This window comes from Carcharodon carcharias, chromosome 16 (genome assembly GCF_017639515.1).
Source record: "Carcharodon carcharias isolate sCarCar2 chromosome 16, sCarCar2.pri, whole genome shotgun sequence".
Lineage (NCBI taxonomy): Eukaryota > Metazoa > Chordata > Chondrichthyes > Lamniformes > Lamnidae > Carcharodon > Carcharodon carcharias.
In genome coordinates, this window is record NC_054482.1 from 79,767,841 (window position 1) to 79,783,880 (window position 16,040).

The window sequence follows — 16,040 nt, forward strand, 5'->3', positions numbered from 1 at the left end:
GAGGGGGGGTGTGTTGCAGGTGTTTCAGAGAATATGGCAGGAGGACAAGCTGAGGGGAAACATGACAGCTTTGTGGTTTCCTTTTACTCCTTGTGATTCTTGTGACCTACATGGTTCCCAGTCTGGCAACGCATTGGTTTTAAAATTGTCATCCTTGTTTTCAAATCCTTTCATGACCTCATCACCGACTGCACACCACCCCCCCCCCCCCCCCCCACCCCGCCATCTCTGTAATCTCCTCCAGCCCTATAACCATTTGAGATTTCCAAGTTCTTCCAATTCTAGCCTCTTTCACATCTCTTTTAGAGTTCCATCATTGACAGTTTGGATTGTAGCCGCTGCAGTGTTTTGCTTTTTTCAAGTGAAGGTTAGATCAAATGATAGAGCACAGAAGGAGGCAATTTCCATATCATGCCAATGTTGGTTTTTTGAAAGAACTATCCAATTAGTTCCACCTAGTGCCCACTCACTATTGCCTGAGCCGCAGCCATTATGTTACAGCACTGAAAGGTCAGCAGTGAGGCTGGTGGTGGAGATGAGAAGATGGCAAGACAGAGAGAGAGTCTAAAACTGTGAGTAAGACTTTGGCCTGGGAAGAGAAAGTGCAGGCCTGTTGGCCAGTACCTTTGGAGTGAGAGACTGCAACGGTGGTGGTGGCTCTTGAAGTCAATGGGGGTGGGGAGTGTGATGCGTTGTTGCTTCTGGCCTGTCTGAGTTTTGGACTGAAGTAGAAGCTTGTCCGAGGAATTGTAGCCCAGGTTCAGCTGCTGGTATTGGAGAGAGAGGACTTCATATTAGTGGGAGTTCTGCTTAAACAGACCGAGGCCCACTTAATCCCATGGAGTGGGGCTTATTTTAAGGAACGTGATTCATCAACACAGTGGAATTAGTGAGGTTCATTGAGTCTGGAGCATTTCACCTTCCCTAGTTCAGGTGCAATTTTGGGAACTTACGCTCAGACAGTTAAGTATTTAAAGTGCAAGAGGTGGCTAGATGTTTTGTGCAATGGGTTAGGCTTTGAACCTGGGCTTCAATCCCGTCTAGCTATAATCGCCTTCGGGCTCCTGGAGTGTTGGTTACGAGTAGGGCTGGACACACATCGCAAGACTGACATTAATTGGCAACTTAACTCTGTTGGTTGGCATGGGAAATGATGGGGTCACATGTGGGGTTAACAGGATTTTTAAAAAGTTTTTTGTAAAGCATTTTCAGATTCAGTAATATAGCTTTTGTGAAGAGTTCTGACCTGTTAGAGATTAAATAAGCCATGAATGAGGTTTACAAGCTGTCAATCTATTTTGATTTATGTTTGAGAAAAATAGCAACTCATGATTTTTATATAAATCTCCTGATGTTAGCTTGTCGAACAGAGATGAGCCCTCCCTCCAACACTAAGGTCCTATGTGAAATTGTTGCTTTGTTCTTGGAGCCGATTGGCATTGCAGGTGAGAGATTTTGATCTCTGGTAATATCAGGAATTCTCATATGCAGCTCACAACACACAGACCATTTAGAATAAAGCAATAGTATTAACTATGAGCTAATGAGACAATGTGCAGGGGTACAGGGAAAATGCAGGGCAATGACACTAGGTCATAATGCTCATTTGGAGAGCCGGTGCAGACACGATGGGCTGAATGGCCTCCTTCTGTGTCATTAAAATTCTGTAATTCTGCGAAGTGGATACTGACTTATTGATTTATTGCTTGGGAAGGGATATGGATAAATGGAGCACCCTGTGCATATGTTGGGAATTAGTGGGTCCACGCTACAGTACAATGTATATCCTCTGACTCATGATGAGCAAAATCCTGGGAGATTCACTCATGATGCATATCCTAAATACTTATAAGTATTTTTAGGATTTGTAAGGAATGTATAATATTTAGATGTTCCATAAAAAGATATTGTACAGGTTGTTCCATAGAAAAATATAATATAAAATTATAGATGATACTAGGCTTCACGTGTCTGTTATGATTTTTCCATGTCAGAAATTTTGCTTAACTAACTACTGGCAGATTGCGTGGAATGCAAGCAGCTGTAAAGAAAGTTAAGTCACTGAGAATTTGTTGATTGTTCATGGAACAAATATGAAGGATTAACCACAAATTCTTTAGACATGCATAGTACTTTTGTAGGATACCTATTAAATGATGGCAAAAACTCTCAATGTTTTGGGATAGGAGGTTTCTTTTTTTAACTCGGCTTATTTACTGAACCAACAATCTTTCCCATTGTGGGTAGTGACACCTAAAATATACTGAGCTCAGTTCTATGTCTGCCTCTTCCGCCAGCTTGTACAGGAAGGCAGCAATTTGCTGGAGTGGTTTCCAGTGCTTGTGGTCTCCTCTTGCCTATATCTTCGCTAACTTACTGTTGTTCCCTTGATTTGTGGGAAGAGTGGTGTGCTTCCTGTTACCACTTCCCATTGTGTCCCTGCATTTCGACAGGAACTGATAGGGGGATCTGCTCTGCAACTTGTAAGAAAACAGCCGTGAGATAAATTCTTTAGGGGCAGAACCTCCGCACGCCTCCAGTAAATAGCTCTATCTCAATAGCAGGATTGTTGCTTGGTTTAATCTTTACTTAAAGTCAGAGTATATCCTCAAGCTTTCAATTGAGTAACCATCAGCTGTTGCTGCAGCATGCCTTGTCTATTTCTGGTTGCTATTACCATGTATTAACAGCATGAAAGGCTAACCATTTGTGGATTGCAGCAGTATTTGGGCTCGTAGTTGTCTACTTTTGGGAACTGTGGAACTCTGCCCCCACAACGATTTCCACATGGGTGTTCCTTCACTGTAAATGTAAAACAAACATAAAGAGAAATAAAATTCATGTGCGCAAGCCCAACCCCGAGTGGCCCGCAGCTGGCCCAAAATTGGGCCTTGGGTCTCATTTCAATAATTTAAGTGAGAATCTAGTGCCTCTTGCAGCCAGGAAACCCTGTGTAGAGCAGATCCAGCACCTGTTTGCTCAGGGCAGCCCAATTTTAGAGGAGCCCTAAGGTAGGCATTGAGATCCTCGTTAGCATATGCAATGGGCCTGAAAAATCATCCAAAGCCATTATAGCATTAAACAGTTTTTTTTAAGGCTTCCTTGAAGCCTAAGGTATTTATTTGTGAAATTGGTTATTTTTGCTGCATTTTAAAATTTTGGTCCATTACTTGTTCAATCATGGGTGGGCTTTATCAGTAACTTTACTGGGAGACACCATATAATTGAGAGACCATTGATTCCATAAAGCTTGGGACATAGGTAAATCTGAGAATGAAATTGGAAATGATTTTCGATTTTTTTAATAAAAAGTCAGTGCTGAAATTGGAGCTAAGTCAAATGTTCACAAGTTCTTTGAGTTCAACTACTGCAGAGAACAGAATGTTCCCCTCACTCCCTTCAACTGCAATCTGCAGTTAAAGCCAAGGAAGTTAATGATGGCGGGTGGCTCATGTTCTGTTGTAAACTGGCAACTTTAAGACAATAATTGGCTTTGTGTTAAGTAATAATGTTGCCTTAAAGGAATGCTCCAAGATAATGATTTATGAATGAACATTTCCTTCAAAATTCATCTGCAAAACTATGCTCCTGAACTGATGTAAGGAAAACTGTACAAGACTGGTTTCCTGACTGGGGCCATCAACATCATAATAATCTATCTGTGGAAGCTTGATGTTTCCTTATGTAGTCTTAGCTTTCACGACTACCCCTCCTACCTTTCTCCTGAGCAACATACCTATAAGAAAGGTACATTGGTTCCAGGCCTCGATCACTGCTGCCCTGACCTGCCAGCTCGGAGGTTTATGACATGCCGTGGGGACAATTATCCCTCCGGTTTTTGCATTGTCATTGGCTTGCCTGATTTCCACCAAGCTTCAACCCACGACCACATGGCTGAAATCTGGAAGTATTAGAAATTGAACCTATCGTACATTTCTATTGCATTATTTCTTGATGTTCCAAGATACCAACCATCTAAGAATTAATTAAAGCAAATTAGCATGTAGAGGAGCTTGCAAATAATCGCTGCGAATGAAGGTCAGAATGAGATGTTTTCTAGAGTGCTACCCTGAGTAGATCCTACTTTGATTAAGTGAATATCCATTCTAATTTCAATGTTTTAAGTTCAAATTTCTAGTTCATTCAACTATTCAAATCGCAAATGGCCATTTCTTAAATGTTTACCCTGCTATGTTTTACAATTTCTTTAGCTGTTCCTTTTCATGTGTTCAAGTCTAATTGCCATAAAATAAAATGCTCTAGTGCTAATCAGTTCTTAAGGATCATATAAAAAATACATAGCTTTTTCTTGTAATGTATCCTTTAAGTGGGCACTCTTTTTAAAACATCCCAATGCGTTTCATAGGAGTGTTATCTTGTTATAGGTGTTATATAAGTACAAGCTGTTTTTGTTTTATGCGTGTAGCAGTGGGTAGGAAGATACAAGCTACACATGAGAGAGGCATGCACTTCAGATGTCTGGATGCGTGCAGTTGCCATGGTGTTTATAATTTTGTGTGCGGTCCACGTTATTTTCTTTCTAGTTAGATCTCATTTATTTTATATGCAGTTTAAACACTCCACAGGTATAAACAGGAATTGACTGCACAAACCATATTGTAGGAAGATGATGGAACTATTTGTTGCAGTTCGCACAAATGTTTTTAATTTCATTATTACACATTGTTACAGTGGTCATACCCACTAATATCAACCGTCTTCTTGGGCTATTCAATTTGGATTCATGTTAAATGCTATCCTCAGTGTTTATTGAGTTAAATCTGAACATCTGCTTTGAGTAATAAACATTTTTGTACCATTGATTATTAGTAATTCAAAGTGCAGTTACACTGATTGAGACTTTCTGTTGGATTTATGATTATTTAATGACTTGCATGGATACTAAGGCCTGGCAGTTCTCGGTTTACTTTGATTAACTTGTTACCAGCACAATAATTAATCCAACCAATGTACTATAATGCATCAAGGCCAGGTTTCTAGTTTTAGGCAGCATTTGAACTGTATCTGAGCATAATTTGGAGAGGGTTATGGAATGCATAGGAATGAAGCAATCTGTCTCCAGGGTGAAAATTTTTTGGAACGAGAAAAACCAATCATGCCATTTACAAGTGTATCCTGTCAGTCAGCCATAGAACTGATTAATGGAGCTAAGAGGCCTTGGCCAAGAAAAATGAGCAATTGACAGGAAGGGTGATGAGGAGAAATTAACATATATCGTCAAATAAAATGTGATATGAATTATCCTGATGCTGACGAGGAGAATTGTAGAGACTGTGCCCAGAAATAAACTGCAGATTTTAAAAAAATATTCTTTCATGGGATGTGGGATATGGTACACCAACAGTGCTGTTAGGATGGGGGTCCCAGGATTTTGACCCAGCGACAGTGAAGGAACGGCGATATATTTCCAAGTCAGATTGGTGAGCGGTGTGGAGGGGAACTTGCAGATGGTGGTGCTCCCATGCATTTGCTGCCCTTGTCCTTCTAGATGATAGTGGTCATGGATTTGGGAGGTGCTGTCGAAGGAGTCTTAGTGAGTTGCTACAGTGCACCTTGTAGATGGTACATACTGGCTGCCATTGTGTGTCAGTTCTGAAGGGAGTGAGTTTTTAAGGTGGTGTAGCTGGTGCCAGTCATCAGGCTTCTTTGTCCTGTATAGAGCCGAGCTTCTTGAGTGCTGTTGGAGCTGCACTCATCCAGGCAAGTGGGACGTATTCCACCACACTCCTGACTTGTGTCTTGTAAATGGTGGACAGTCTTTGGGGAGTCAGGACATGAGTTATACGCTGCAGAATTCCAAGCTTCTGACCTGCTCTTGTAGCCACAGTATTTATATGACTGGTTCAGGTCAGTTTCTAGTCCATGGTAATCCCCAGGATTTTGATAGTAGGGATTCAGCAATGGTAATGCCATTGAATGTCATGGGGAGATGCTTGGATTCTACTTTGGAGATGGTCATTGCCTGGCACTCGTGTGTTGTGAATGTAACTTGCTACATATCAATGCAAGCTGATGCGTATTCAAATCTAGGATCATTAAATGTTCCAACAAATTGAACATTGGACAACTTGTCTGGAATGGAGAGTTATTACTTTGTGGTCTCACTTCTGTTAACCTTCATATCATTTCCATAATGGTGCAAGATTCAAGGCATGAATGTGATTGAGTTCAGTATAAGATATTTGTGATCTTGTTGACTGTAGCTGGAGGCAGAAATGGCTGAATTAAGAAAATTTAATTTAAAAAATGTGAATTTTTTGAAAAATTCAAACGGCTGAGGGTAAATAAAAACAAATGTGTATCTGATGACACTAAACTAGGAGGCACAGTAAATAATCTAGATGGGATAGTATGAGATCATCCACTTTCGACCCAAGAAAGATAGATCAGAATATTTCCCGAATGGTCATGCTTGAATGGCTGGCACTTTGTGCCAGCTGAGATGTGGATGTGATGCTTGCAGCATTGCTATATGTGTGAGGTTGAGATAAAGCTATGAATGTGCAGTATGAGTTGTGATTGATAGAGATTGTTGGTAAGTGAGTGAAGCAGTGGTAATGAATTGAGCTGTGTGTGAGGTTAGTGGTTCATTTGTAAGGAAATGCCACTCATCTTGACTACTCGTGTGAGGTCAGTGAACTTCTTGTGGCACCGTATCCAGGTCCTCAGGGCTACACCGCAGGCATTGACCATGATAATCTGCTCCACTGCCCTCTCAGGGCAGAATCTATGCCCTCCCCATAATGAATTTTGTGGTGGGGGGCATTATTTTGGTGAGAGGTAGCAGGTGGGGACCTGTCACCTTCCCAATTAAATTCATCGTGGGAAGGCTGGTGGTTGGCCTTTCTGCTACAATGCCATTTGAAGCCCTTATGTGGCTAATTAATGCCCACTTTCGGGCCTTATCCCTCTGCCACTGGTATTAACCCAGTGATGGGCAGAGGGCTTGCCATGTGGGAGCATGACAAGCAAATGTTGGGCCATTTGCTTGTGGGCTCCCAAGAAGGTCTCTGGTTCAAAGGCACTCAGTGCCTGATTGAGGGATCCAGCATTTGGAAGGGTGGGGCCTGCTGAGAGCCAGACCCCTGCCCTTGCTGTCAAGCCCCTCCCCTGGGGCATCCTCCTTCCCGTGAATGCTCACCTGTGCCTAGGACCCTCCTAGATGCAAGGCCTCAGCTAGGAGCAGTACCGGAAGCAGTCTCTGCCTCCCTGGTGAAACTGCTGAGTGCAGAAGAGCTGCTGGCCTCTGAATGACTGACAGGTCCTGGTGGGCGTGACTTCCATTCCCAAGACCTTTGATCCTGTAGGAAGGTACAAGATGTGGCGGGCCATCCCGAAAAAAAGCAATGTGGGGCACTCGCCAGTTCTCTGGCCAGCTGCCCAGACCCCTGCCACCTTCACAAGATTCTGCCCTCAGTGTATGTCTGGAGGGTCCTCTGGTTCTCTGTTGATAGAATCTCCCTTGTCTCCTGTCTATCTTCTGGTTCCCTGTTGTTAGAGAACCTCTCTCCTTCTGTCCACCTACTGCCCCAAGTGAACCTTGGAGTATGCACTCTGCCTTATTACAGCAGCTTTAAGTGCTCTTCCCGCACGGACACTTTTCCTCAGCCATTTCATTGAAGGAACAGGTGTGGGTTAATCGTGCCTTATCCAATTTCATGGCATTTGTGTCTCAACACCACAAGTGATAGGTGGTGCCATTTTGGAACTTCGTTGGTATATTGCCCATTTTTATGATGACATTAGAAAGTGTGACATTTGGAAAAAGTAATATTAATTTTAGAAACTAAATCTCCCTCTTTTTATCTCTTCAGTTTTATTTACAGGCCCGGTTCACGTGGAGAGGAGGCAGGCTCCTTCGACCCCTGCTCCAGTTCACGTTGGTGATGATGGCTTTTTACACTGGGCTGTCTCGTGTCTCAGACCATAAGCATCATCCCACAGACGTTTTGGCTGGCTTTGTGCAGGGAGCCCTGGTGGCTTATTTCATAGTAAGTATTATGTCATTGTATTTTGCAATCCTTTCTTAGAAGAATCAGCTTTTGAGAGTCTAAAGCAGTTCCTCAGTGGCCATGAATCACACTTCAAATCTGACTCCAAACTTAGCAATCACAGCTCCCTGAGAACGGAGAACAGAGGGAATGTGGAGAGTGGAAATGATTACCTACTTTTGTTATACCTGCCAATTTTTTTCTGTGAGAAAATACTATTGGCTCAAGAATGTGTGCTCATCATGCTTGGGGAACAGTTGATTACAGCTTCTCTTAGTTGAGGTCAGCATTACATTTGGAGGATATGTCTATACTCATTCTGCTGCAGGACTATAATTTATACCACAGAAAAGAGAAAGGCAGTTCGGAAAAGAAATCATGCGGCATGGATTAAAACTTGTTGGCTGCATTTTACTTTGGTTCAGTGACCAAAATCACAGCAGCAAACTTTTGGTTTTGTTGATGTCAATTTAAATTTTGCTTTAGCTCTCTAGCAGTGAAGCTGAAAAGGTTTGAGTGTCAGATATTACCAACAAGTACACCAAACAACAGACACTTTGATGTGGTTTAAGTTGAGTCTACACATCCGTGTGAACTAATAATATTTACTTAGAACCAATAAGTCATCTTACCGCAATGAAAGAAGTGTATGGATATTTTACTGTACACTGTTGGCTACAGTGGAAAGACTGCAGTTTGTCCATTTAGCCGTTGAGTTTGATTAGAATATCTCAATTCAATGATCAGATATTTGAACACTTATTGTGAGGCTAAGAAGCTGTATGGTAGATAGTGATAAACACAGACTGTATGAAATTCGACAATGATTAACGAGTCCTTAGATGTTGTTCTCTGGGCTACCTGCAATGCTTAGGAAATGATAATAGTTTAATGCAAAAGAAAAGTTTTGGGCATAAAAAGGTGGTGAATTTACATAGACATGTATACTTCACAACTACATTTTAGGCCCACTTTCTATATACAGCTGCTAATACCGTAGTTGAGCTTAACCTTGAAGCTTTTGCACAGATTTCATCATTGGGCCCATTTCATCATTGGATTTAGCTATTGTAAGGAAATGTGCCCTCTTTAAAACTGAACCTAGGAGTGATTCTGAATCCTGATGCATACCAAGCAAGACATTGCAATTCATGAGCCATATTTATCCTGAAATGAAGACATTTGTCTCCTGACAAAACATCATTCTATCTCTTTGACTCTTAAAGACAGATAATGTATTTAACTGGAAATAAGGAATGACAGCATGAGGCATTGTTTGGTTATTTTTATCTGATGGAGCCTTTTTCCCTTCTTTCCTGGGATGTGAGCATTATTGACAAGGCCAACATTTATTGTGCATCCCTAATTGCTCTTGGGAAGGGGATAGTTTGCTGTCTTCTTAAACCGTTGCAGTCCACCTAGTGAAGGTACTCCCACAGTGCTGGAAGGAGTGAGTTCCAGGTTCTTGATCCAGTGACAGTGAAGGAATGACAATACCATTCCACATGAGGATGGTGTATGGCTTGGAGGGGAACTTACAGGTGGAAGTGTTCTCATGTGCCTGCTGCTCTTGTCCTTCAAGCAGCAGAGTCTGTGGATTCGGAAGATGCTGTTAAAAGGCTTGATGGGTGGTTGAGTAAATAAAGATGTGACGGTTATGATGTACATAACTGTTGATTTTATAACATTTCCTACTATGTGCAGATCTGGATATGTACTCATAACCAAGAATTCAGCTTCATTGCGCAGCCAGAGTACAGTTTATCAATAATATTCTCCACAGAATGTAATGTAAAGAAAACTAATATGCAGTCAAATCCAATTCACATCCATTTGTTGGTAATGTTTTCCTTTGCAGTTATGAATTTTGTTCCTCCCACAATATTTCTAAGAAGGATTAGTTTTGGCTTCATTCAATATCCTTCTGTGAAATATCTTGGAAAATAATTGTTAGATGACAGTGCAAACAGTTGAATGCAGTCACATGATTGATCGTGCAAAGAAATCTTTTTCGTTTTAGTTTTAGGTTATAACTTCCAGGAAAGTCTGCACAAAATTGCAAACTTTGCCACCACAGTATAAATGCTTACATTATTAAATTCAAAGTCTTTGCACTGGAATCCAATAATGTAGAATGCCACAAAAGTCCATATACCAATGCCATTAAAAGGTGCTTAAAAAATTATCCTGGTGAACTATCTCCATAATTTTCAAATAATTCCTGTGACACTAAAAATGGTTTTTCCCTTTTGTGTTTTTAATGGAGCAGCAGCTCCCAATAATGAAGGAGAAAAGTTAATTTAAACCCAAAATATCAAATGATTGGTAGAAACAAACAGTCCAGTGCCTCAGAATTAGAGGGCTATGCTTTAAAGGTAGCGTCACTCAGTGTTATAATCCATATTACATTATACCATAAAGCAACAGGTTAATGGATCCAGCACACTAATGCATGGAAAAACTAATTAAAAAGGATCAAGTATTTTATTGAATTAATTAAGACATCAGATTTTAAGAAGTCTTTGTTTTGCATACATCAGAGGAAATTATAACTACTGTTTCACTTTCTCCTTTTTAAAGAACCACAATTTTTTGTTCAACATTTCTCAAGCGTCACTGTAGAAACTGCAGCGATACAATGATTTTTAAAAACAACACAATGTAAATGACTTTCATTCTGTTGAAAATAACAACAAGCAACACCAAAATGGCATGTTACACTTCATTAAAGCAGCCTGTAGGTTTTTGTAATGTGGCTCATTCCCAGCAAAACCTAACACTTTCACAGCAAAGCTGTTTGGTATTAAGGACTTGTTATTCACAGTATAAATCACAAAAAATATTAAATTCACTGCTTTCCCTGACGCTTTTGCCTCTTGGGATCATCTGTTTTTCTGAGGGAGTGTTCAACCCACACCCAGTATAAAGATAAAGCCTAGTAGTAAACGTCTTTGACAAACCAAAAATGCTGGAAAAACTCAGCAGGTCTGACAGCGTCTGTGGAAAGACAGAGTTAATGGCCAGAATTTTCCCGTCGGTGATTTGGGGGCGAGGCCCGCTCACCGACAGGAAAATGACACGGGATGATGTCGGGAGGAACCCCCGATGTCATCTGGATCCCTTTAAATTTTTAGGAAGGCGGATGGACAGTGAAATCAGCTGTCCACCCATCGACCTGTCAATGGCCAATTGAGGCCATTGACAGGGTCATTAAGATAATTAAAGACCCTGCCTGTCCAACCTTAAGGCTGGCGGGCAGGCCAGGAGCCCCAGCGGGCTTCTGATAATACATGAAACCTCATCCACTGGCGGGATGAGGTTTCATGTTTGTTTTAAAAAATTTTAATAAAGTTTATGTGAGATTTATTAACATGTCCCATCTCGTGTGACATTGTCACATGAGGGGGACAAGTTAGTAATTTATTTATTTTCTATTTTTTGTGATTTTTAAATTGTCACTGATCTCCCTGAGACAGCACTTAGTCTCAGGGAACAGTGCGCTCTCTCGCACGTTTGCGCGAAAGAGCACGCTTTGACAGTTGGGGAATCCCTCTCCCCCCCACACAGGAAGCGCCTAGTGCTTCCTGTCAGGCAGGCCGCTGGGTGGGCCCCATTTCGGCGGCAGAGTTTGGCTGCCCGCCCGCCAACTGAGGACAAAATTCTGCCCAATGTTTTGAGTCTGAAGAAGAGCCATACAGACTTGAAATGTTAACTCTGCCTTTCTCTCCACAGATGCTGTCAGACCTACTAAGTTTATCCAGCATTTTTTGTTTTTGTTTCAGATTTCCAGTATCCGCAGTATTTTCCCTTTATCATTAACAAATCAATTTGAATCACTCTTACTCTGAACTCTTGGTTTGATAGTGTTACAATTCCCGTGGAGACCAACGACCTTTAAAAAAGAGATATAAACTTCCCAGTGACCAACGCAAAAGAATCACATGACAAGATTTCAAGTTTTAAGACTTCTACTGTAACAAACAAACTAAAGTTGACATTGACTAACATTACTTATTAGGCAACGAATACACTAAAATACAGAAAGGGTTCCTATTTTTTGCTCGTTCATGGGATGTGGGCATCGCTGGCTAGGCCAGCATTTATTTCCCATCCCTAATTGCCCTTGTTCAGAGGGAATTTTAAGAGTCAACCACATTGCTTTGGGTCTGGAGTCACATGTAGGCCAGACCAGGTAAGGACAGTAGATTTCCTTCCCTAAAGGGCATTAGTGAACCAGATGGGTTTTTACAACAATCGGCAATGGCTTCGCGCTCATCATCAGGCTTTTAATTCCAGATTTTTATTGAATTCAAATTTCACCATCTGTCATGGTGGGATTCGAATCCAGGTCACCAGAGCATTACTCTGCATCTCTGGAATACTAGTCCAGTAACAGTACTGCTATGCCACAGCCTCCCCCTCAGTAATTTCTTAACACAACTGCAAACTGCATGCCATGTTTATACATTATGGCACGTTCTCAGCAGATACGTAGCCTTGTGTTTAAAGTCACAAATGTGTCTCGGCGATTCAACGGGCTGCCAGGGTGAACCTGCCAGTGTCCTTTTAAACAAAGTCCCCTTCACTCAATCGTCTGAGCATGTTTGAATGGACATCAAGCAGCAAGGTACCCACTGGTGCCTTTGGTTTTCAACTCTCCACAACAAGCTCCATTCCTTCAGACGGGTTCCATTTTTACCAACAGTCCGCTTGTTGATTAACTGAAGAGCATTCCTTTTCGTTTGCCTGACATAGCAGCACCTGCTTTTGGTCTGGCTGCCTCTGAGAGTCTGTGAGTGTGCAAGCAGCAAGAACAGTTGGCTCCTCCTTCGTGTCCAGATATTAAAGTTTGCACCTGACTTTCAATAGGACTGGACCTGGGCCTCCTGTCCCCATAACTATCCAATCATATGGGCTGTCACTGGGCAGAGTACAGTACAACTTCACACCATTCCCTATTCCAGGGCACTTTGTTTTACCTTAAATTAAAAGAGACCATTTAAAGCACAACTATCTCATCAAGTCTGGCGGTCATAACAATAGTTTTCTGCAATTCTTGGTTATTTATGGTTAAGATGTAGCTATTGACAAATTAATGTTAATCTCACTAAAGTGCACAGCTATTAGGTGTATGATCTGTTTATATGCATTGAGGCCCCAATTATGTTGCTAGATGGCTCTCACATTAGGACTGAATAAAAGGAGTAAAAAAACTGCATTTACATTGCACCTTTCATAACCTCAGGATGTCCCAAAGTGCCCTACAGCCAACTAAGTATCTTATTTTGCCTTTTAAAAAAATATAGGCAATGTTTTAAGGCCGATAAAGCGGCAGCTAATTTGCACACGTTTGTGATAATGATGAGATAATCTGTTTATAATCAACATCACCGAAGCAGATTATTCACTCGTTATCCCATAGTTTACACCAAGGTCCCACAAAAAACAATTTGGCTATATTATAACAGTGACTACATTTCAAAAGTATTTTATTAGCTGTAAAGTACTTTGGGATGTCCTGAGATCATGAAAAGTGTGATATAAACGTGAAATCTTTCCTTATTCTTTTCTAAACTACAAACGTTTTTATGATCAGATAACTTAGATAAGAGGGGTACGTGAAAAGTGGGTGGCAATTTTAATGGGAGATTTCAGCCAATGACCTTCAAATTGGGAATCCCTGAGGGGCTTAGGTCCAAATTAGCAGATATACTGTTTGCTGCTTTGTGATCCAATGTATGAAGTAAACCGCAAGAGGTAATAAACAGCTTGACTTGATAATAGTAAGTGCCTCAGGTAACATATAGAGATCACAAATGGTGGCACACATAGAAAAATTAAGCTCAGTGTGATCAGATATTGAGCTTCTCTGAGGGCCAACAGCTAATTTTAAAAAGACATTTTCAATGGAATGAGAAAACAGCTCTATTATAATTAAAAACAAAAACAGAATTACTTGGAAAAACTCAGCAGGTCTGGCAGCATCGGCGGAGAAGAAAAGATTTGACGTTTCGAGTCCTCATGACCCTTCAACAGAACTAGGTGAATCCAAGGAGGGGGTGAAATATAAGCTGGTTTAAGGTGTGTGTGGTGGTGTGGGGTTTGGGTGGGGGGAGAGAAGTGGAGGGGGGTGGTGTGGTTGTAGGGACAAACAAGCAGTGAAAGAAGCAGATCATCAAAAGATGTCACAGACAAAAGAATACAGAGGTGTTAAAGTTGGTGATATTATCTAAACGAATGTGCTAGTTAAGAATGGATGGTAGGGCACTCAAGGTATAGCTCTAGTGGGGGTGGGGGGAGCATAAAAGATCTAAAATTATTTAAAAATAATGGAAATAGGTGGGAAAAGAAAAATCTATATAATTTATTGGAAAAAACAAAAGGAAGGGGGAAGAAACAGAAAGGGGGTGGGGATGGAGGAGGGAGCTCAAGACCTAAAGTTGTTGAATTCAATATTCAGTCCGGAAGGCTGTTAAGTGCCTAGTCGGAAGATGAGGTGTTGTTCCTCCAGTTTGCGTTGGGCTTCACTGGAACAATGCAGCAAGCCAAGGACAGACATGTGGGCAAGAGAGCAGGGTAGAGTGTTAAAATGGCAAGCGACAGGGAGGTTTGGGTCATTCTTGCGGACAGACCGCAGGTGTTCTGCAAAGCGGTCGCCCAGTTTACGTTTGGTCTCTCCAATGTAGAGGAGACCACATTGGGAGCAACGAATGCAGTAGACTAAGCTGGGGGAAATGCAAGTGAAATGCTGCTTCACTTGAAAGGAGTGTTTGGGCCCTTGGACGGTCAGGAGAGAGGAAGTGAAGGGGCAGGTGTTACATCTTTTGCGTGGGCATAAGGTGGTGCCATAGGAGGGGGTTGAGGAGTAGGGGGTGATGGAGAAGTGGACCAGGGTGTCCCAGAGGGAACGATCCCTATGGAATGCCGACGGGGGGGTGAAGGGAAGATGTGTATGGTGGTGGCATCATGCTGGAGTTGGCGGAAATGGCGGAGGATGATTCTTTGAATGCGGAGGCTGGTGGGGTGATAAATGAAGACAAGGGGACCCTATCATGTTTCTGGGAGGGAGGAGAAGGCGTGAGGGCGGATGCGCGGGATATGGGCCGGACACAGTTGAGGGCCCTGTTCACGACCGTGGGTGGAAAACCTCGGTTAAGGAAGAAGGAGGACATGTCAGAGGAACTGCTTTTGAAGGTAGCATCATCGGAACAGATGCAACGGAGGCGAAGGAACTGAGAGAATGGGATGGAGTCCTTACAGGAAGTGGGGTGTGAGGAGCTGTAGTCGAGGTAGCTGTGGGAGTTGGTAGGTTTGTAATGGATATTGGTGGACTGTCACTCCACCCTGCTCTCTTGCCCACATGTCTGTCCTTGGCTTGCTGCATTGTTCCAGTGAAGCCCAACGCAAACTGGAGGAACAACACCTCATCTTCTGACTAGGCACTTAACAGCCTTCCGGACTGAATATTGAATTCAACAACTTTAGGTCTTGAGCTCCCTCCTCCATCCCCACCCCCTTTCTGTTTCTTCCCCCTTCCTTTTGTTTTTTCCAATAAATTATATAGATTTTTCTTTTCCCACCTATTTCCATTATTTTTAAATATTTTTAAATCTTTTATGCTCCCCCCACCCCCACTAGAGCTATACCTTGAGTGCCCTACCATCCATTCTTAATTAGCACATTCGTTTAGATAATATCACCAACTTTAACACCTCTGTGTTCTTTTGTTCTGTTGTCTGTGACATCTTTTGATGATCTGCTTCTATCACTGCTTGTTTGTCCCTACAACCACACCACCCCCCCTCCACTTCTCTCCCCCCAACGACACACACCTTAAACCAGCTTATATTTCGCCCCTTCCTTGGATTCACCTAGTTCTGTTGAAGGGTCATGAGGATTCGAAACGTCAAATCTTTTCTTCTCCGCCGATGCTGCCAGACCTGCTGAGTTTTTCCAGGTAATTCTGTTCTTGTTTTGGATTTCCAGCATCCGCAGTTTTTTTGTTTTTACCTCTATTATAATTAACCA

The 16,040-nt window shown here is 42.0% G+C and overlaps 1 protein-coding gene across 2 annotated transcripts in view; it reads left to right on the top strand.

The window, feature by feature from the left end:
* The window catches only part of plpp3 (phospholipid phosphatase 3), a 149,259-nt gene that overhangs the window by 122,715 nt on the left and 10,504 nt on the right, over positions 1-16,040 (top strand). For both annotated transcript variants that reach the window (XM_041208937.1, XM_041208938.1), the window contains exon 5: positions 7,836-8,012. In XM_041208937.1, coding sequence (XP_041064871.1) covers positions 7,836-8,012 — 177 coding nt within the window. The remainder of the gene's footprint in view (positions 1-7,835; positions 8,013-16,040) is intronic.